At 43.6% G+C, this 21,713-nt stretch overlaps 1 protein-coding gene across 1 annotated transcript; it reads left to right on the forward strand.

Annotated features, from left to right (window-relative positions):
* Window positions 1-79: 79 nt before the first annotated feature.
* POLR1E (RNA polymerase I subunit E) lies at window positions 80-21,380 on the forward strand. Its single transcript, XM_066616498.1, has 12 exons — window positions 80-508; window positions 1,494-1,597; window positions 8,476-8,552; window positions 8,870-8,955; window positions 9,057-9,112; window positions 10,009-10,153; window positions 11,404-11,511; window positions 12,599-12,695; window positions 14,048-14,181; window positions 14,265-14,352; window positions 15,815-15,946; window positions 21,033-21,380. Exons 1-12 carry the CDS (start codon window positions 445-447, stop codon window positions 21,178-21,180), a joined length of 1,239 nt encoding a protein of 412 aa, XP_066472595.1. The 5' UTR covers window positions 80-444; the 3' UTR covers window positions 21,181-21,380.
* Window positions 21,381-21,713: the final 333 nt, after the last annotated feature.

Genomic DNA, 21,713 nt, shown 5'->3' on the forward strand with positions numbered 1-21,713 from the left:
ACTTCTGAGTAGAGAGGCCTAGGCTGGGGCTGTCAGTTTCCACTTGTGTCCACACCGGCACTGCTGCAGCCGGGGTGAGACTTTTGTGTTACAGCTCCAGCCTAGGCCTGCCTACTCAGAAGTAAGTCCCGTTGGAGTTAATGGGGCTTACTCCCAGGAAAGTGTGGCTGGGGTCGCGCTGTTCGTCCCTTGGGCTTCTTCAGTGCCACTGCGCCTCGCCCACACACTCGCAAGCCCACCTTCGCATCCCTGAGGACTAGAAACTTGCCCCCCGGGTTTGTGTGGCGGGGCTTGAAAGCGAGCGCGCCGGGAAGCAACGCCGCGCTTGCGTGGGCACCGAGGCAGGAAGCAAGACCGGAAGAGCCGCACGACTCGCTTCCAACTCCTCCCCTTCCTGAGCACCAGCCCGGACTGCTGCTCTGGTGCGGCTGCTGCTGCTTTACCATGGCTGGGGAGGCCGGCTGGTGCTACCGGGGGGATCCGCAGGAGGGGCAGAGCGCCGCGCTTGGTAAGCCCCGGGGCTGGGGGGAAAGGCGGAGGGGAGCGAAGTCTCCGCGTTCTTTTGGCACTTCCGCGGCTTCCCACCGCCGGGTGAATGTTGCCGGCTTCTCTGCTCCACGTGGCTGGTTGTTTTCTTCCTTTTTTCAGCCTGGAGACGCTGCCGGCAATAGAGGTCGGGCACGTGGTCAGTGTGAAGAAAAGGGGGTCTCCTCCCCAGGAGTATGGGGGATGGTGGAAGGGCCACTGTTCTTTTCACTTGGTAGTGGAGGGGGCGTTGGCTTTGACATCAGGGGTGGCTCCCCTTCAGTCACTTGGGTATGGGAAGCACGTTCAAAGAATCATGGCGATGGGATTACTAGACATCAGGCCAGGGCTAGGACAGGGGGGTCAAGGGGGTAGTTTGAACCCAGGGTCCAAAGGGGGTCTAGGAGCCAAAGGAGGGGCCCAAAAATTTCCTGGGATCTGACGTTTTCCTATCTACTCAGTCTTGTTTCCCACACTGGATGCTAGAGACACTACCATGCCTGGGGATGCTGGGGATGCCACATGGGTGGGTAGACCTGGGCTCCAAAGACTTTTCCAGCTGTCTCTACCCTCCCCCCACCTTGCTTCGCCCTTCCCTGCCCCCCCTGTTCTGCTCACCCGTCACCACCCTCCCCTGCTTTTTCCCCCCTTGCAAAGGGGCCCAAAAGAAACTTTGTACCCCCTGACAAAATTCCTTTCAGAGGCCCTGCATCAGGCTGACAGTGCAAACCTTTGAGCACCATCTTCAGTGAGTGCTCTTTAGCATTGCTGGGAGGAAGTTATTGGCCACAATGTAACACCACACATGTTCAGTCAGTGTGTTTAGGGTGAGGACTGAACCCTCCTCACTTAGATATGCTGGTCTATGACCATAATAAAGATTTGATTTAGCTATGATGGATTAGCTTTGTGTCCTAACATTCTTTATATTGTTCTGTATTTGGCTGCTCCTTGCTGTTCCCTTACAGTGCAGTTTTCAAATGGGAAACTGAAGAGCCCTGAAAATATGGATTTCACCTTGTACAAAAGCAAAGATGCCAATAACCCAAGAAAGAAACATAGAAGAATATTGGTAAGCAATCTCCCCACAGTACAGCCTCCATTTTTGCTTCTGTGGAACATGAATGCTGTAGTCCTGTGCCCGCTTACCTGGGGGATAGTTCTTTTGAATGCATTGGGGTTTGCTTCTGAGTAAACATACATCAGAGTGTGCTTATTTATTAACCTTAATGCACAACTTACCTTTTCTGTAGGAATTTTTATCCTGTCTTTTAGTCCTCACAGTAGCTCATAAATACACAACAAAACATCATGTTTATATGATGTATAAATATAATATAAAAGCAATCATGAAAACATCATAATTAAAACAAGACAAGGAGCAGTAGGGGTAAACTAGCTCAGTGGAGGTAATTGACATAACTGAAATGCTTGGTGAAATAAAGAAAGTCTTTGGCAGGTGACAGAACACCAACAGTGCAGGGGCCAAATGAGCCAACAAGGGATAGGTTTACAAACTGGGGGCTACAATGGAGAAGGTGTTGCCTTGCATTACTTGCAACTGAGCCTCCAGTGGTGGTGGGGTTGTGGAGCAGAGGCTCAGAGAATGAACGAATGGAATAGGAATTCTCTTGACTTGAGAATGGCTCCCTCTCTTGAGACCTTTCGGCGAGGCCTGAAGACCTTGTTGTTTAACCAAGCCTTCTGACGTTATGGCCTTTTAAACATCTTTTATATATCTTTTATTTGCTTTTTTACAGGCCCAATTCCTCTAAGAACTGCTGTTTTATGCTCTTTTATTCTGACTCTTCTGATTACTGTTTTTATGGGTTCTGCTAATGTGTTTTTAATATGTTTTTATCTGTTTGTGAAATTATGTTTTAATCAGTTTAATATGTTGTTAGCCGCCCTGGGTCCCTCTGGGGAGAAGGGCGGGATAAAAATAAAGTTATTATTATTATTATTAATAGGCAGTTGTGGGAGGAGATGGTCTCTTAGATAACTTAGGGCGCAATCCAAACCTGCGCTGGAGCAGGCAAGCCAGGAGGCTTGCGCTGCATCCAATGCAGGTTCATGGCTGCAGCGGCTCAGCCAGAGGCAAGGGGAAGCTCTTCCCCTTACCCCTGGGTAAGGGCTGCTCACCCCTATGGGTCTCCTTGGACCTGCGCCACCTCTGGAGGTGGCTCAAGTCCAAGGAGAGCGGAGTGGCTTGAAGTCGCTTTGTTCTCCCTGGGGATGGGGGTTGGGATCCAGCATAACCGCCAGGTCCCAACTCCACCCCGGCTCCCTGCGGGGTCACCCATTGCCCACCCTCTCCTGCCCAGAAACACCTCCCTCCCGCCTCCTCCACGCCCCCCCCCATGCCTACCTTTGCCACTTGTGTCGGCGCAGGTGTGCTGGCACAAGCAGTGGCGAGGAAGCTGCCGCAGAGGCTTCTGCTGGCCTCCATGCATCGGCTCATCTAGATGCGCCAATGCAGCTTCCTCCCATGGAGGCACAAACATGCTTTATGGCCCGTTTGCAACCCTCCCGGGGCTCCTATGCCAGCGTAAGTGCTGGTTAGGATTGCGCCCTTGGTTCCATACTACTTAGGCCTTTAAATGTCAACAACATCTTGAAATGAGACTGGAGATGAACAGATAACCAATGTAGATGGTACAGAATGGGAGTTGCATGCTTCTAAGTTGGCACCAATCAGAATCCCCACTGCTACATTCCAGGCCAGTTGAGGTTTCCAAATGCTTTTCAAGGGTAGCCCCACACAGAGTGCTTTGCAGTACTCTAATCTTGTCGTGACTATCACATGCGTTATACTGATCAGATCTGCTTTTGCTCTAAAGGGACTGATAAACTGAATACGTGCAGAGCACTCCTGGCCACAGGCACTTCTTGATCATCCAAAAGCAAAGCTGAATCCATGCCTCAAAAAGGCTGAGAAAGCTGGAAAAAGTGCACAGCTGAGCTATCGATAAGCTCATATGGGTAGAGCGCCTTCCTGATGAGACAAGAGTATTGGTCCTGCTCTTGGGAGTAGCAGTCTGTGTTTGGCTGGGGGATTGTCAGAGGTGCTGGGTTCCTTTGCTGCATGTTCACATAGAGCTTCATTGAATAGAATGGCTCCATCTGACCCTCTGCCCACTGACAAAAAAACAACATCCACATTCTTCTGCCAGAGTAAAAAGGAGGGGGCAGAAAGAGGGGTGGTGGACAGCCACAAAGGCAAGAAAGGCACAATCTTACCCATGCTTACTCAAAAGTAAGTCGTGCCCAGTGGGGCTTATTCCTAGGAATGTAGGATGACAGCCCAGGCTGGGAGAGCAAGGAAGAGGCAGGAGTGTCTTTCCATTCACTCTTAGATGCCCTTCTGTCTCCACCCCGCCCCATTCCGAACAGGGGAAAATCCTATTGTGATTATCCAATGTATTCCTACAAAGAAGTGTTTAAACACTGTGTTTGAGGGGAGCAATGGTGGGAGAGACATGTCATGTGGGCTTCTCAGAGGCAACTGATGGACCACTGTGAGAAACAGGACCTTGGACAAGAAGGCTTTTGGCTTGATCCAGCAGGGCTTTATTTATCTGGACATTTAATATGTTGTTTTCTGCCTCCTAAGAGACTCTCAAACACTCTCATTCTGTTAGAACAAAATATAATCAAAACATTAGAAAGCAATCAAAATATGCTTTTTTAAATTTCTTTTTATATCTTTAAAAGAAATTGCTTTGACATTTCCTTGTTTCAGATGCATGTACTATTATTGTTATGTCACATTTTCCTGTTTCTTTGGATATGGTTGTTCTCATTTCTGCCTTTAAAACATTTGTTTGAGTAGCAAACTAAAAATGCTTCTTTCAAAACTACAAATGTGCCTACATCTGTTGTAGTTGTATAGGTGAGGCAACTTCAGGGTTTTTTTTCCTTATGTTGAAACTATAATGGGGCAAATTGCTCTTTCCTAAATTCTCTCTTGTGAAAAGAACACAGTGAAGCTGGCAACCTTATGTAAAAACATGGCAAATTGTGTGTGTGTGGTTTTATTTATACACTGCCTTCTGCCCAGCAAGCCAAAGGGTGGCTTACAACAATTAAATAATATAGTAAAAAAAAATTGAAAATCTCAGTTGTTCATCCATGGCGTCTTTAGTGTACAAAGCCACAAGATGTCAGTATAATCTTACGAAGTCTTCCTAAAAATGATGGTGATGAGTATTGTAAGTGGGAACTGTGCTGCATGTAAGAAATTCAGTTCTGTCATTTGCTTGTCCATTACCACACACACACAACCTTATACAGGTCCAGCCTTGTTATACACGGATTTGACTCAACACGAATGGCCCCTGCAAATGAGAAGGAATGTGCTGATCCCTGGAGAAGGGAAAAAATGCATCCCTTTAAAATCACAGTTTAAAAAACTGCTTTTTACTGTTGAAGAGAGACAGTCATGCAAGTGATTACGGGTATAAGCTAAGCATATTTTTCTATCTCAAAGCTGATGAAAAGGGCCTTTTAAATTAAAGGAAAACCGTCATTTAATAATGCCAGAGAAGGCAGCTGGCTGACAATCCATCAGTCATTCTCCCTGCAGGCTTCACTCCTCCCTTCCCCCTGAGCAGGTGAACTAAGGCTAAATGGCAGCGATTATCACCTTCTCCATTCTTTTCCCCTTGCTGGGGCTCCTAGTGAAGGGAGGGATTGCTGTCTCCTAGTGAAGCCTAAGTGCCTGGAGAAACACTGATTGCCTGTGTGTATTACAAAGGTCAGCAAGGCTCTTTTTAAATTATCAGAGCAAAGGAACTTTGTTTTTTAAATTGATTTGCTATAGTGCATTTTTTGCCACCCACTTTAATGCATGGAACAGAACCCTTGCGAATAATGAGTCTCAACCTGTATATTCAGAAGATGTTTTGCCATCTTTTGCTCCCATTCAAGGGACCATCAAGGTGGTTTACGGATTAAAATTCACAATAAAACAACTCCATAAAGCAGTCGTTCCTAAACTTTTTCGACTGGCAGATCCCTTGACCTACTGGGCCACTGGCTGTGGCTCTGCATTAGGGCTACAATCCTATGAGGGTTCCATGGCTCTCCTGGCTGACAGCCACAGCTCACAGTTTGGAAACCACTGCAATAAAGTTTCAGCATTATAAGCATAATAAGTTTAAATGCAAGGCAGAAAACCAGCAACAGATAAACCAAATAGGCAGAAAGATAAACTCGGGAAAGCTAAATGAATTTTTCGCCATCTGCCTAAGGGCCCAATCCTATCCAACTTTCCAGCACTGATGCATCTGTGCCAACAGGGCATGCTCTGCATCCTGTAGTGGGGGGAATGTCACAGAGGCCTTCTCAAGGTAAGGGAATTTTTGTTCCCTTACCTCAGAGCATGTACTGCAGCTGCTTTGGAGCTAGAAAGTTGAATAGGATTGGGCCCTGAAAGTGTCTGGGCCAGTTGGGCCTTACTGGGGAGGGGATTCCAAAGCTGGGGGGTTCCCACTGAAAAGATCCTGTCCTTTGTCCTTCCCAAATGAACCCCTGATAGCAATGAGATGTAAAGCAATACCCAGTGATAGATACAGAGTAGAATACTCTGTGGCAGGTATCCTGGACCCAAGCAATATAGTCTACATTGCTTTGATTTCAAAACTTAACATGTTTTGACAAACATTTTGCCAACTGCATGTTCTGGTGTAATAAATAAAGAGCTCTGGCATTTTTGTTAAAACCTCAAATAACATTTATCTCCCTAACTTCTAATTACGGTAAAGGTTTTACCACATTAAGGGCCCAATCCCATGCTTCCCTAGCAGCTAGGACTACAGTGGCTCTGAAATGCTACCACTGTATCCTATGGGGCTAGGGAAGCAGCTGCAGGTTTCCTTGGGGTAAGGGAAGGAATGTAAGGGAAGAAATGGGGTTAACCTATGGTGACCCCAATGGATCTACTCAGATCTGTGCCTGCCTTTGAGCAGGCACAGAACCGAGGAGGCCCATGTCAGGTTTCCTGGCTTAGGAGGGAGCATTGGATTCAGTGGCAATGTCTGCCACCATCTCTGCCCCGTTCTGCCTCTTTCCCGCCTTCCCCCAACCCCGAATAAGCTTACCGCTGATCAGTGATGCGGCAGCACTGGCTGGCCGGTCATCTTTGCAGCTCTGAGACCCAGCACTGGCCCTGTGCTCTCACTGCCAGCGCCGGAGAACCTTACAGCACTTTTTGTGACACCCAGAGCCAGCAGTGAGTATAGAGCATGCAAGGGTAGTCCAATAGGATTGTGCAACTATTACTCATTTGTTCTAGATAGTTTCTTCTTCATGCAAAAAAAAAATATTTTCGTTGCACGGACAGGTGTCATGAGAAAGGGACCCTGAAACTCCCTGTTTCTCTGGTAATGTTACCGTTGCCACTTTCTGTAATACTGAATTTGTCAGGTCAGTGCTTGGTCCCCATCAAACAACACTGGCAGAGTTGGATTTCTTCTGAAGAATTTTTATATAAACTTTACAACAGTGAGGTCAATACTAACATGTATTCTACAAGAGGTTTGCTCCTCAGTGGAACTTTCCAGATGGTCTTCAGAGAATGCTGCTTCTTTATTTATTTATTTAATTTATTTATTTTATTGCATTTCTACCCCACCTTCCTCTCTGAAGAGACCCAAGGTGGCTTACAACAGTGTTGAGAAATACAAAGAACATAAAATCACAATTAAAAACACAGATTATACATTGAAATGTACCCCAGCCCTTCCCAAGCATCTGCTCAGCAGCTTTTCCTCAGAGTCACTTTCTCTCTCCCCAACATTTTTTTCCAGTTGTCTCTTTCAAGTGCTCTTTCCAAACATTCCAGCTGCCGCTCCAATTGCTTTTCCCCAACTGCCATTCCACCACACAAAGTTCCTTTCCCAGAATGTCTCCCTGTTCTTCTCATGCTTTTTTCCCTTCCTGGATGTACGACATCAATGCTGTTCCCCACTGTCCCCTAGTATCATAGTAGACGACGCACAATGATCCCAATCTCTCTGCCCCAAAATACACTCTCGACAACAAGATATAATCCTAGCCCACTGACAGCGATTCTGTCACTGGGGAACAGCCATTCTTTCTTCTGCTAGTGCTTCCATTGCTCTTAATACTTATTTAAAATGTTTATGCTCCACTTTCCCACTTTGAGCATTATAAATTAAAGCGATCTGCATAAAAAGCAGAGAAGACAGATCCAGCAATAGCAAAATAGGCAGTCAATAAATGATGAAAAATTTCTTCTTACTTGCCAAAAGTGTAAAAGAATAAAGTGGTTATAACTTGGTGTGTTAAAGGTTTTATAATTGGGGCACCCTCATAGGGAAGTCCCCATCTCTAATAGCCATGTCCACCTCTAGCACTGAAGGCAGGGGCACATAGTGCAGGGCCTACTGCAGTTGTGAATAGAATGTGGCTGTACTAGTGTCACATGGGACCTGACAGGGTCTGTGACATCACTAGTGACAAGTGGCTTAGCATTGACATCAACAAAAAGAATACACATTTTGTGAAAAATTTTCTTCTTTTTTAAAAAATGTTCTTAATATTTGTTATTTTAAGGGTTGGGAACTCGAAAGACAACATTTGGCTCCAAGCAGAGATTTGGGAATGGCAGTATTGGTCACGTTTCCACCACAGCCGCCTCATTAAGACACAGCAGCGACAACTGCAGTGTAGATGTTCAACCAGTTTCACATTTATTGGGCTCAGTAAACCATTAACCAGGAAGGGAATAGAAGGGAAAATAGGGAGAAATTGCATGTCCGATTATTGGGCAACCTTGAAAGTGTTCGCCTGAAGAAGGCTTCAAATTTGTGAATCTGCATCATAAGGAGAAAAAATGAGCTTTCTGGGGAAGGATTTAAACCATTGTAAGAAGCTACCTTTACTTCGGATATCATCATCCACACCTTACTCTTTCTTTTCTTTTAGAATGCAGAAACAGAGCGGCTTTCTTATGTAGCAAATAATTTTGGTGCAGGAGCCCTGAAATGCAATACCCTCTGCAGGTATGTGTGCACACGTGCTTTTATGTCTATTGCATATAACAAGGCATTGTTTTCTTCAGATTGCGAGCACAGACCTATTTGCAGATTTGAAATTCCAAGCATGAATTGAATCAGGGTAGCAAGAAGGCCTACAGCAATTTCTGGTTAAAAATACTATTTGAATTGCCACTTAGAAACTTCAAAAATGCACACTGAAATACTATCCTAAATATATAACATGCAAATACAAAATCACTTGCTGACCCTTACAAAACCTGCGAAAATGGTATAGCCAGTGTCCCCAACTTTTGAGTCCATCAGTATGTTTCTTCCATTAGATACTTTGTTGGTGTGTTAGACAAGAATTCTGGATGTATGGAAGTCTACAATGCAGAGCTGTTCAATATGCAGCCCTTGATTTCAGGTGAGTAAAAGATACTAAATCTGCAGTAGCACAATTTTTGGATGGTATTGCAGAGGTGCTAGTCTGCATTTACTAATTTTTCCTGATATTTTTTTTTATAGATTATGTTGAAGATAAAAGCCTGTCAGAATATTTGAGTAAATCCTACAGAGAGAAGGTATTATTTGTAAAGCAACCATCAAGAGATAATAATAGTAAAACTGTGTTAGATTTAATCAATGTTAAGCTTCTGCCATTATTAGACTCAGATTAGCATTATAAATGTGAAACATTGTTTGTGTAGAGAGGCAGCATTTTTTTTTCTTATATACTGTAGAGTATTATTTTTCTGAACTTTTTAATCATTTAAATTGTTGGTAGTTTCCCCACAATGATTTCTGCCAACTGAAATGGCACATGATCCCTTGTTAAAGCATGTTGGGTTATTCTGAAAGATTGAAGCCCTCATTCCTATTTTTGCTGTCAGATGAAAGCATGATGCAACTAAAGATGGGTATCCCCATGCAAGGGCTTCCAAGAATATTTGCCTGTGGTCAATTTGACAATCTTTGGTCAATTACCAACATGCATGCCAACCTAAAGCAATAAAATCTCAATTTGGGCCTCGACTACAAGATTTGGAGGCAATCGGCAAACTAATATCACACCCAGTTTGTTTTTAGTGAATGAATCTTTACTATGTTGGTTGTTTTAACAAGGTTGTTACCAAAAATCTGTTCCTGTTCATTGAGGAGCAATGGTTGCATTTCATTCTAGCTTAAAAGCTGTTTTTTTGTGCTGCTGGATTTAAGCAGATAATCCAACTGTAACTGGAAAGAGAACTGGCACAGTTCTGCTTTCTTTCCCTAAACTGATGCTTGGCAGTTGACCAGGAATAATTTATTCCCAGACTGTATTCTCATTATTCCATTGACATCAATGGACTGAAATACATGACTTATTATTAGCTCCTTGTGTTCTTATTAGCTGCCTGAAATGTAAAGCTTCCCTGCAAAGGTATCCCAGTGAGAATAACCTTGGTACCTGTGCAGCAATCCTGTGACACTTTTGCAGGTCGATCTGTGCATTGAAGCCTTTGGAACCAGTAAACAGAGGAGAGCCCTGAACTCTCGGAGGATGAATGAAGTTGGGAAAGAGGTGTTAAATAAGGCTGTGATCAAAGCAGCAGAAGATGTTATAGAGACAAAAGGTGTTGCTGGTAAGTAATGATAACTATGTGGAAGGAAAAACAAAAGCTGCAAGCCAACCTGAAAGGTCCCCTGAGGCCTACTTACTGCATGAATAAATGTTTGCACTTTCTTTGTGATGAGAAAATGAGTTGAAGACTGGTGGCTTGTGGGGTGGATCTGGTCCCTAAAGTACCTGTGTCTGGCAGCCTTACCAAACTTTAATTAAGGTGCACTAATAGTTCCCCGTACATTTTGCTTCTGAGAAAATGGATTTGCAAACATTGGGAGAGATACGGCAAACGTTAAATCTCTCTTGAGTTTCTGATGTCTTTTGTCCTAGTTAATAGCTATTCTGAGACTTTATTATAAAACCTGACCACCCTGCAGGAGTGGCTAGGTAGAAAAATACACTTCCAGCACTTTATCTAGAGAAAGAATTGGCATGCACATAACTATAAAATGTTGAAATGCCATGTATTTTTCCAGTAATGTTAGGTCTTGTAATCTGTCTTGCCATTGGCCTCCAACTGGCTTCATTCCCCTCAGTTCCTTGTCCTCATGCTTTATACAATATAATCCTGGCTCTGTCAACAAACTCTGAAGAAAATCTTCACATCACTTGAAACAAAATAAATGTCAGTGTTATAGGTGTGCTGCCATGTTTACTTTTTTAGTCTCTTCTGTTTTGCCAGTGTAGATCAGCAATCCTGGTCACCAACTAACTCCTTGCTTTCCTAAGGGCTCTTTTTAAATGCTCTCAAAGGTTGCTCCAGACAACTTTGCCCTTAAGACTCTACTTTTCATAAAGAGAAACTATAGTCATTCATATGTTTATAAATGGCATGTGAACTTTCCTGTGGTGTTACACATTAAGTTGCAAGTAGTGGGTTGCATGTTCACAATTAGTTCCCTTTGTAAAATAAATGCCATCCATGTTGTGATAGAAGACTAGGCAAAACTCTTCTTTCTGTCCTGCTAGTTTTCCATTCCCCATCCCCTGATGTTGATGTGTTATAAACTGGGAAGACTGTACCACAATCTGCTTTTGCACATTTGTATCAGGTTTTCATCTCTTTTCCTGGTTGCATGTCTGGATGCAACAGACAGTGGACAATGGGAATGGAACTAGGACAGACTTTTGAAGTATGATGCATTCTAGTCAAAGCCAAAATGCCACTGGGGGGAACCACTGTGCTGCCAAAGTACAGGGGCTACTGCAACTCCTTTGTACTCAGTACTTTTCCTGCTTTTCATTGTGACATTCCATTTGCTTTTAAAGCTTTGGTCAGTGATGCAGCAGTGGATGCCAAGGCAGATGTCTCCCTGATCCTTCCCCCCTGCCATGAAGATGCTGACAAACCAGAGGATGTTTACAAGTTTGAGGACCGTATCTTTTGGGGGGCAGAACAAATTCAGCTTTGTTCCAATTCAAACAGACCCTGACGTTAGAGGAAAAAGAATGGGTGTGGGTGTTAAAGGATGGGAGAATGGTAGAGCTGTTTGTAAATGGCAAGAGGAGAATTCTTGATTTAACCATGAATATTTTTCTCAGCTTCATGTCTTGTTGAACTTCCAAGTCAGATCTCTGTATGTAGGAGCAGCAGGAGTGCTAATATGTGGGTTTAGTAGAGGGGGCGGTGGGAAAGGAATGACACAACAGTGTAAAGAACTGGTGTGTAGGGTAGAGATGCAGGCATTCCTTAATTCTGAAAACAGTAAGTCTGAATCATCGCACAGAGAGCAGCAATTTCTCCCCTTGCCCTACCTAAATGGTACCCTTGCATGGCCTTGCCTAGGGCTAGAGAAATGTTAAGATAGCTTCTGCAAGCTTCATCAGCCAGAGCTTACCATCCCTTGTTTCTCTATTGTTACAACAGTCCTACAGTTGGACTGGACTGAAAATCCAATTCTAATCTCTTCTGAATTTTTTTTAAAGCAGGTGCTCTAGAGTGACTGCTGTGATGCTGTGGCTGTGATGCTGTGCATTTGTTGCCTCTCATTTCACAAACCTGGATGAGAGACCATAGCAGAAAACATGAAATGTGCTGGAGTTGACTCATGGCTGTGCTGTTGTCTCCGCTTTGCGGTGAACAGTGTAATTGAGGGCACATTATTCATCAGTGTGGTTCTAATTTTGATATGCTGATGAGCTGACGTCAGCAGGGTCAGCCTATGACATTTCGTACTCTGAGTGAACAATACGCACTCTCCATCATTCACAGGTGGCACAAATAAGCAGAATGTTCTCAGGTCCACTTGAAATGAATGGGGACTGTGCAGCCCTGCTGGATTGTGCCCCAGGAATCAGGTCTGCCTGTCTCCTGGTCTGATGCTCTGAATGGCATCCAAGCCATCCTGCCTCACTGGTAGGGTTCCTTCTTGATGAAAGGAACTGAGACATAGTTAGCCTTTTGAGATACCAAGAGAACCCATTAGGTGCTTGTTAGTGATTATTATCCTGAACACACCTTCAGTTATTTCTCCTGCTGAATACGAGGCACTTCAGGCTCCAGCTGCAATTTTTACAAACGTCACTTCAGCTGAAATTGCTAAGATGATAGAAGAGAAGAGGTAAGTGTGCTCTGAATATGCTTCTGGGACAGGAAAGTCATTGCTGTTGTTTTCTGAGGATTAAAATAGACGTGTTTATTAGCTGTGACTTGTACACTTGAAAGGTGTACGCTGAGCACATGAAGGCTGTTCCATATGTGCATGTTTGTCACCTGATTATAGTGCATGAAGGAGCCATAGCACATCTAACAGCACAGTGAGAATATCCGTGTCTCTTCCAATGCAATGTTTCTCAACTGAGAGCCCATCCTCTCAGTTGAGAGGTAAGCAGGGGCGTTGCGGGGAGGAGGCGTTCCCAGGAGGTGGGGAAAGGGTGGGGAAGGAGTACCAGGGGGAGGGAGGGAGGCAGGACAAGTGGAGCAATGTTCCATCGGATCCAAAGCCTCTGTGTTGGGCTCATCACCCGACACGAAGGCGCTTGATTCACCGCCAACCTTTTTGTTGGCAGTAAATCAACTAGCCCCATTGTGGGGCTACTGCGTTTACCTGGGGGAAGGGGACAAAAGTCTGCTTCTCCCAAGGAAGCATGCAGGATGTGGCAGCAGCCATTTTTGGCACTGCCGCAGCCGCGCACCCCAGGCAGCTCAGGATTGGGCTGTGAGTTGCTTCCAAATCAATATTTCTCAACTGAGTTGGTTCATGTGAGTCATCAGATGGTATATATGCCTGTGTGAGAAAAGCCCTCTGACCTTGTTTCCTGGAATTAGTAACACACTCTGAGGGCACACTTCTGGGGTGGCGTCTTTCTTTGAGGCAGTGCTCAGGTCTGATTTCCAGGGAGATGCACTGATATATACCTCTATCAAGTTCCCTAAATTTATCTTAGCCAGAGCCCCTCTCCACTTACTATTCTCTCTTATGTTCAGTGAATTCACCTTTAGCAAACCCAGCCTTCCTTGCTAATTGAAACTGTGTCTTTTTAAAAAATTCCTTCTGGGACTAATGCAGAGGACATGACAAGTTACGCAAGTGTAGGTAGGGATCTGGGTACGGGATAAAGGATTGGCAGTAAACCAAGCTAGGAATTAAAAGTGTGCTTATAAGACTAGAACTGTAAGCAAGGGTCAGAGACGAGATGCAGGCAAGCTGATCACAAAGCAGAGGTACAACAACTGGATAGTCATCTTGCTGCTTAAAGCCATGTTTCTTGGTTATAATTATAAGAAGGTATCAGCGTAAATAGGTAAGAGAGTAGGGAACACAAAAGAGTCAGGACAGTATTTTTTTATTGAGCCAGCTTTTGCTAATGTAGCACACATGCTTTCGAGCTACCCAGAGCTCTCTGGATTAACAGTAGTTGAAGAAGCACCCTCTTTTGCCTTCTTGTCCATCTTATCTTTTGTTTTGTTCAGCCACTGTTCCTTTGTTCTGGATGAACTAAAGTCCATGCCCCTGGATGAGAAGAGCCGTGACCACAAAGCCCGATGCCTTTGGTTTTTGGATAACCTTGTCAAGCTGAGTTTACAAAGAGTGGTCAAAAAGACATGTAAGGTTTACTGCCCATCTGATCCTGGCTTTGCACTAGAGATGCTAAATGTTTTGAGAAAGTTAACCGAAATGTACTTGCAGTTCTAGGTCCTATGGGGCCTGATTGTCCACATAACATCAGCAGTAAACTTGTGAAAACCTTCACTGTGCTGTCCTATAGCAATGGCAGGTAAGACTTTTGATTTAACCATTTATTTATAGAGCCTAGCAAAACTTATAATTTGCAAAATTTATAATTTGTGAATTAGCTGGAAAGCCTTGATTGCTCTCAGGTCAGATTTCATAATGCAAGCACACCCCAACAATGGATCAAAAGTAGCTGTAAAAGTACAGGTCTAGCCTATTTATACACAAATTTTTTATACAGGGATTTGACTCAAAACGAATGGCCACTGCAAATAAGAAGGAATGTGCTGATCCCTGGAGAAGGGGAAAAATGCATCCCTTTAAAATCAGTTTGAAAAACTGAAGTCCTTTAACAATAGCCTCCTTAATGAGAGGGGGGGTACCTGACTGACAATCCATCAATCCTTCTCTCCCCAGCGGACCCCTCCCTTCCCCCTGAGCAAGTGAAAGAAAGGTGATCCCTTTGCATTGGTGAAGGTAGGGGCTGAGTGAAGCACTTGATGGATTGTCTTCTTAATGACTCTTATCTTAGAGTCAAAAGGTCAGCAAGGCTGTTTTTAAATCACTGGAGCAAAGAGACTTTGTTTTTTAAATTGCTTTGCTATAGTGTGTTTTTTGCCATCCACATGAGTGCTTGGAACTGAACCCATGTGAATAATTAGTCTTCTCAAGACACAAGTGTTCCTTCTTGGTTACAAGACTAACAATTCTAAAAAACAATATAAAGAATTTCCCTCAGTTTCCATTCATCCATTTTCTTTGCTGATGGTGCTAGAGTTTGGATTTTTCGAAAGACAACAACTTTCTTGTGTTTCTGTCTTCCCTCCCACCCTGGCAGTTGTAAGACTTTCTTGAGCAGCCTTGTTTTTATAGTAAATATTTTGCCTTGGTGGTTCTACAGGAGCGATTTCTCTGCCCAATTCTATGAACTGTTTCTCTGGTTATTGTGAGAGTTGTGTCTATTCTGTATTTAATAATAATTTAAAAAACCCAGGCCAAGTATTGGAGAGCTAAATTTTATAGTCTATATAAATTATGCCTAGTCTGCACATTTGCCATTGTCTAGCCTGTTTCTTTTTTGTTAAGGGGAGAAGCAAAGAGCAGTGTAAAGAAATTCTGTCCCTTTGCTCCTGCAAATATTATTTAGCTATCCCTCAAGCTGCTATGATTTCATCATGCATTGAATCCTTTGCAGATTGAATCCTGGCTGTTCCACATCCCCATGTTCCGCACTTACATGGAATTCCAGCATATACACAACTCTGTTGTGTGATAACCATAGGATTCCAGTTCTGCTTGTCTTGAAAACACTTGCCTACACCCACATGTCCCACAGTCAAGATGTGTTAAGAGATAACATAGGTGTAGGAAAAGTACCAAAATACGCAAAAGAGTAAAATATGTTAGATAAATTATACAAAATGAGAATCTTTATTCAAGCATGAAAACACACATGGTAGTATTTTGTTTCTCTTCTTAGTTTTCTTTGCCATTTGTTTTTTTAGAATTCATAATCAAGTTTCTGCTTCAATGAAAGCTAAAATAGCTGCACACACCATTGCCCTGGCCTTGCATATTAACAACTTCCAAACAGATTTGACGATCTTACAGCGGGATCTGAAACTGCGTGAAAGCAGGTAAGACTGTTGCCATTCTTGCGCTCATTGTCAGAACATCACAATCCTAGCTGAGTTTCCAGTTCTGTCTGGAGAACCTTAGAGGCTTGCCCCCCATTGATCACAGTGTGACTTGGCTTCTGCTTTTTAAAATATGGTTCTCTGAGCACCCATGATTCCCCCCCCCCCATTACTTTGAGCTCAGAGAACACATGCTTGTAAAATATTTTTGGGACTCTTCTTCTTTGTGTATGAGCCATTTATTTGTTTTGCCAGGTATTTCTATCCTGCCTTTCTACCTTCAAAGATACCTCCAAAGCAGCTTATAACATTTTAAAAAGTACAATACAGTAATGCCTCTCAAACCAGAGCTGGTCTGTTTAGGAGCTGATGTTTTAAGCTCCTCTTGGCCTGGGCACCTCTTCTTTCTTTCCATCGGGGCACACAGATCTTCAGCAGACCCTAGGAATGTTTCTGACACAATAGAAGAACCAAAGAACAAGACCCAGGTTAGAACTTGGGTTGGGGTAGTGGGAGTGACATGAAGCAGGTAGGGACTGGTTCAGTTCTTGAGAGTTCTTGACAGAATTCACCAAGCTTAGGTTTAGCGAAAAACCCAGGAGATTCAAAAAAGCAGAGACAAAAATAGACACAATCTCAACTTCTTCCAGCTCATAAGAGTTTACCTGTTTTCCTTGATTAACATTCTAAAAAATCCACGCACACACAAGCCAAACACAGACATTTTTGAACCCAGAAGCAAACCAAATAGGTGGCTTTAAGGCATTAAAGATTTTTGGAGAACATGCACAAGCACTAGCCAAGCTTTGGACAAAAAGAATCTTCTACAATCCCAGGGCTTATCTAACCATGCTCCAGGTACAATATTTAAGTTGTGAATGAGCCTTCAAGGCAGCCCAGGCCCTCACTGTCTAAACTTTATGGTGAGGTTCTTTTTTAAATTACAGAAAGAGTGCCTCGAATATCTATAGTTTTATGTGGCCTACAATTGCTTTGAGCTCAAAGTAGTTGGAAGGGAGATGTCTGTCTCCAAAGACTTTCTCACAGATCCCTTTGCAAGTGCAATTTGCACATTGCTAATTAGAAATGGAAAATGAACTCACCAAGGGAGCTTGGCAGGTGGGGAGCCTTTTCAGGCTCAGAAAAATCTCATCACGTCTTTTGGGGCACAGGCAACATCGGCTTGGGGCTGCTTATGAGGCTTTTTAGAAAATTTTCAAGATGCCGTTATTTGGGTTGAGAACTTTCTTGGAATGGCTGGACAAGCTCTGGAACTGCAGAAGTTTCTTGTTGCCCAAGATTTAGGAGCTTTTATTCAGAGATTCTGAAAGTATGTTTTTTAACTAATCGCACCTAAAACTTAAGCTAAAGGTAGTGATTTGAAAATTTAAAAAATATTACCAAAACCTGTTTCTTAAAACAAAGGAAGAAAAATCTGTTCACCTTCTTAATATGTTTAGAGACTGAAGAAGAAGGTGGAGGGGTTCTCAGAATATAATTTGTCATTGTTGCAGCAACAGGTTGAGGACGGAGAGTTATTTCAGAACTCTCCAGTTGACTTGTTAAAGATCTGACAGAGTGGGGGGAGAGATCCTTTGCACACCTCTGTGAAGTAAGCAAAGACAAGCTTGCCCCTCTCTGGTTTTCAGAGGCTCCTGCGAAGCTCTTATGAAACAGTGTAAGAAGTAGATTGTAATTTGAGACACAGTTGAGAGACAGCAAAACCCAAGTCACCTAGGCAAGCAGCAGGATTAGTCCTCATCCTGAGAGGATTCATCGGTGTGACTTCAAATCAAATGTACACAATAGTGTTTTTGGGTATGCATTTGTACATAATTGTCTTATTCAGGGGTGCCCAAACCCCGGCCTGGGGGCCACTTGTGGCCCTCGGGGGCTCTCAATCAGGCCCTCAGGGAGCCCCCAGTCTCCAATGAGTCTCTGGCCCTCCAGAGACTTTTTGGAGCCCGTGCTGGCCCAACGCAACTGCTGTCAGCAAGACGACGACTGTTCGACTTCTCACCTGAGCCGTGGGACAAGGGCTCCCTCCACTACTTGCTGTTTCATGTCTGGAATGCAGCAGTGGCAGTGAAGGAAAGGTTGGCCTTGCTTTGTGCAAGGCCTTTTATAGGTCTTGAGCTACTGCAAGACCTTCATTCATTCATATAAGTTCCATCTCTAATATATTCATTTATGTAAATTTATTCAAATTTGAAATATAAATTAATTCGCCCCCCAGACACAGTGTCAGAGAGATGATGTGGCCCTCCTGCCAAAATATTTGGACACCCCTGGTCTTATTTATTAAATTTCTATTCACCTTTCCTGCAGGGAAGTCAGGGTGGTGTCTATAGTGTTCCCAGGTAGTCTCCCACTCAGGCACTGCCCAGACCTAAATTTGCTTTTCAGCCATGCTGCTACCTCATGTGTCTGGAGGCAAAATGGCAGTCAAGGAGCTATTGACCCTTTTTTCTGATGATGGATGACCTGGCCCATACTGACACAGACCAGTTGTGCTTCCCATGAGATCTCTGCAGCAAAGTGCCCATGGGTTTCAAGAACATCCAAATCAAATATTTTTGTATAGGATTGAACACATGAAAACAAAATTGGCTGCCAGGGAAGGTAACCATGGATGATAAATAGAAAAAGGCAGGGACAGATGAACAGTAGAGGTAATGAGAGAATGCCTCTTCGCATGGCAGGGCATCCTTTCCGCATCAGCACACAAACACAGCCACCCTTTAGAAACCTCGTTGTGAAGCCCTTTCCTCTGGACATTGTCTTCCTTGCAAAACTGAGTGTCATCATCTGTCCCCACCACCACCAGAGTTTCAGCACTCATCCTGTTTGCTCTTGGCCCTTGTTTTTCTTCTAAGAAGACCTTTGTGGCCAAATAATTGCTAGTTATTTTGGGATATTGTAATTCACATTCCTTTGGAAGCATTGGCACATTTTTTACAGGCCCTGCTGCTGTATTTTTAGCAGCAGCCTGACTTGCAGAAATTTAGTAAGTAAAGCTTTCCCCGACGTTTTAGCTCCATGCCAGGAAAAGCTGCTAACTGTTTTGTGCATCAGGTAGCTTTTAAAGGTACAGGAGAAGAACCAGTTTTGTTTGTTTTTTAAAAAATGATAGCTGTTCCACTGAGGTCAGATAAGGGATTCTGAGGGGGTTTTTTCAACAAGAGATGTCCTTTTTCAAGACGTAATGATTGGAGATCTCTCTCTCTCGCTCTCTCTGTCTCTGTGTAAAACTCAAAAGTGTAATAAAAAAAATAATTGGATCTAAAGGCATTTTAAATGAGAATGTTCAAATGAAATGCAGTTAAGTTCTAGAGCAGGCCCTGTGGGAGACTATGATGCAGTGAAGAATTCAGTCGGAAGTGTAAATTGAACAGACTGAAGTATCCACCTGGGAATCCTTGACCTGCTGTTTGAGCAGCCTGGTTGTTACTGAGTGGGTAGCTGGAATGGCAGTTTGCCCTCCATGAGCAATTTGAGATCAGCCAGGCTTAAACTGCTCTTCCCACCTTGCGCGAGATGGAAATTCCAAGGACGAGGCTGGTGTTGCTGGAGTTCTCCAGTGTGATAACCTCATGACTATGGCAGTGTTATTGAATCATCTGAAAAATCCCACCTTGAGAGCCTTTTCTTACAGAAGTGGCTATTTGCAAGCTATGAATTATTCCTTTACACTAAATCCAGTAAAAATGAGGCGGCAACTCCTGAGTGAACAGCTCATTTCCAGTTATCTTTTTTTAGCTATTAATATCCGGAACTTTTCAGCTAAACATCTAAGTCAGATTTTGAGGCAGTGAAAACTTTTATAGCCATGATGGAGTCGTAGGATGGAGTCATACATTGCGAACATTGTACATGACACTTCAGAGTTGTTGTTTAAGGCAAGTCTCTGTCCCCAAGGAGTTTACAAGTCAAGATTGACTGCGGGAAATAATGGAGAAATGAGAGTAGCAAATAGCAATGCACAAACGGCAATTTCATGTTCTTAAGATTGATTACAGTTACAGAAGAGATGGGACTTAAGAAGGAATTTGAAGGAAGATGGGCATAGCTATATATATTTTAAGAGGAGGATTTCCAAGCATCAGGAGGAATGAGCAGAACTGGATTAGAATGGTGGAGGAATGAAAGTCAGAGGCAGGAGTATCATGAGAAATGTGGAGCAGCAGATTCCAGAGAGGGTGACTTTTTTCTTTGTCCGGTATATTTTTGGACAGAACAACACATGCAGCAACAAATGCTGGGTTCTTCACCCTGTGGTTGCCCCCGCCACACAGAGCAGTGGTGGTGGTTGTGGGGTGTTGCATTGGCAGGGGTACCTAAACCTTTTTCTGCTTGTTGCTTTTTGTCAGCGAACTTTCCCGGGTGCTACCATCCCCTTCATCTGGTTGTTCTGAGACATATTTGTCAGTTGTGGGAAAAAGTGGTAGTGTATGAGGTAGGGAAGAGGGAGGGAGGTTGCAAAGAAAATGGCAAGCCCCCTCCCATCTGCTGCCTCACTTTAGCATATGCTGTTTCCATTCACATTTGCATGAACCATGGAGATGAGAATCCCATGTTGGCTGCCCAAAACGTAGTTCTGCTCTTTGTGTAGCTTAAAGAGTTTTGATCCCATGTGGAATCATTTTTTTTAACTTTTCAGTTCAGGAGTTGACCTGTGATATCCTAAATGATGAGATGATGTTAAGACCAGTTTTGGTACCTGATTGGAGCAGTAAATTGGGCCCGTACATCTGTGTAACTAAAGAAGTGTTGCCTGTTTTGTTTCTCAAAAAAGGCTGCATAAGGAATTGTTGCAATATATATATATATATATATTGTTACTGTGCAAAAGGGTACACCATCAATGCTAAACAAATTGTACTCCTGATCTATGTGTCCCCCTTCTTGCCAAACATGACAGCTCGTGAGGGAGCACAAAGAACTGTAAAGGGAAAGAAATTTTTTTTCCTAGTTGCCCTTTCCCACTTGTGCAAAATAGGTATTTTTCTGATGGGTAGGGCGCAAGGTAGGCTGGTAGAGGTCACATTTGAGCAAAACATCCCCTTTTCATTTTTTTTAATTGCAGGATACTTGACATTGCGAAGGCAATGAGACTGAAGATCACCAAAAGCAAAGGCCTTTTAGGACTTGATGAGCACAAAATGGGGCTACTCACTGTGCCCTTGCCTGTGTACAAGATGCCATCAGTCCGGAGGAAACGCAAGATGAAGTAGATGACTGTGGCTACTTGCTGAGAGTTGACACCCTTCATTGTTCATCGCACATTCAGCCAGAGGCCGTGATCAATTTTCTGATTCTTGTTACCACCTCAGTAGCTTTTTTTCTGCTGGTGGTGCTTTTCATCGCCCTACCATCCAGTCATCTTGTCTTGGACGATGTTCTTAATAAACATTGCAAAAGGGCTGTATGGACACTTGCTCTTATGGTAGTTTGAGAATGTTGCTGGCCTTTGACTAAGCAAATCTTGGTGTATGTTTTCCATGTGTTAGAGGTGCAACTAGAAGAGATGGCAGGAGAGGTTCCTGGCTCTCCTGCAGGTGTTTTGAAATGCTGAAAGCAGCCTGTGTGTGTGTGGGGGGGGGGGCTGCTTAGGATTGGGAGCACAAAACCATTGGAGCATTCAACCTTCCCTCCCCCCCCATGTATCAAATAGCATTTGAGAATAAGGCAATTTCAATAGGGAAAATGGAGCAGGGGGGGAGGGGAGAAAGTTAATGTTCTTTTTCCAACTCCAGTGAAGCCTTAT

Source organism: Tiliqua scincoides, chromosome 2 (genome assembly GCF_035046505.1).
Source record: "Tiliqua scincoides isolate rTilSci1 chromosome 2, rTilSci1.hap2, whole genome shotgun sequence".
Lineage (NCBI taxonomy): Eukaryota > Metazoa > Chordata > Lepidosauria > Squamata > Scincidae > Tiliqua > Tiliqua scincoides.

Coding starts and splice junctions, on each gene's coding strand:
- POLR1E (XM_066616498.1), top strand. CDS start 445: ATGGCTGGGGAGGCCGGCTGGTGCTACCGGGGGGATCCGCAGGAGGGG. Junction 11,512..12,598: donor TGTTTACAAGTTTGAGGACC/GTATCTTTTGGG, acceptor ACACACCTTCAG/TTATTTCTCCTGCTGAATAC. Junction 14,182..14,264: donor AAGAGTGGTCAAAAAGACAT/GTAAGGTTTACT, acceptor ATGTACTTGCAG/TTCTAGGTCCTATGGGGCCT.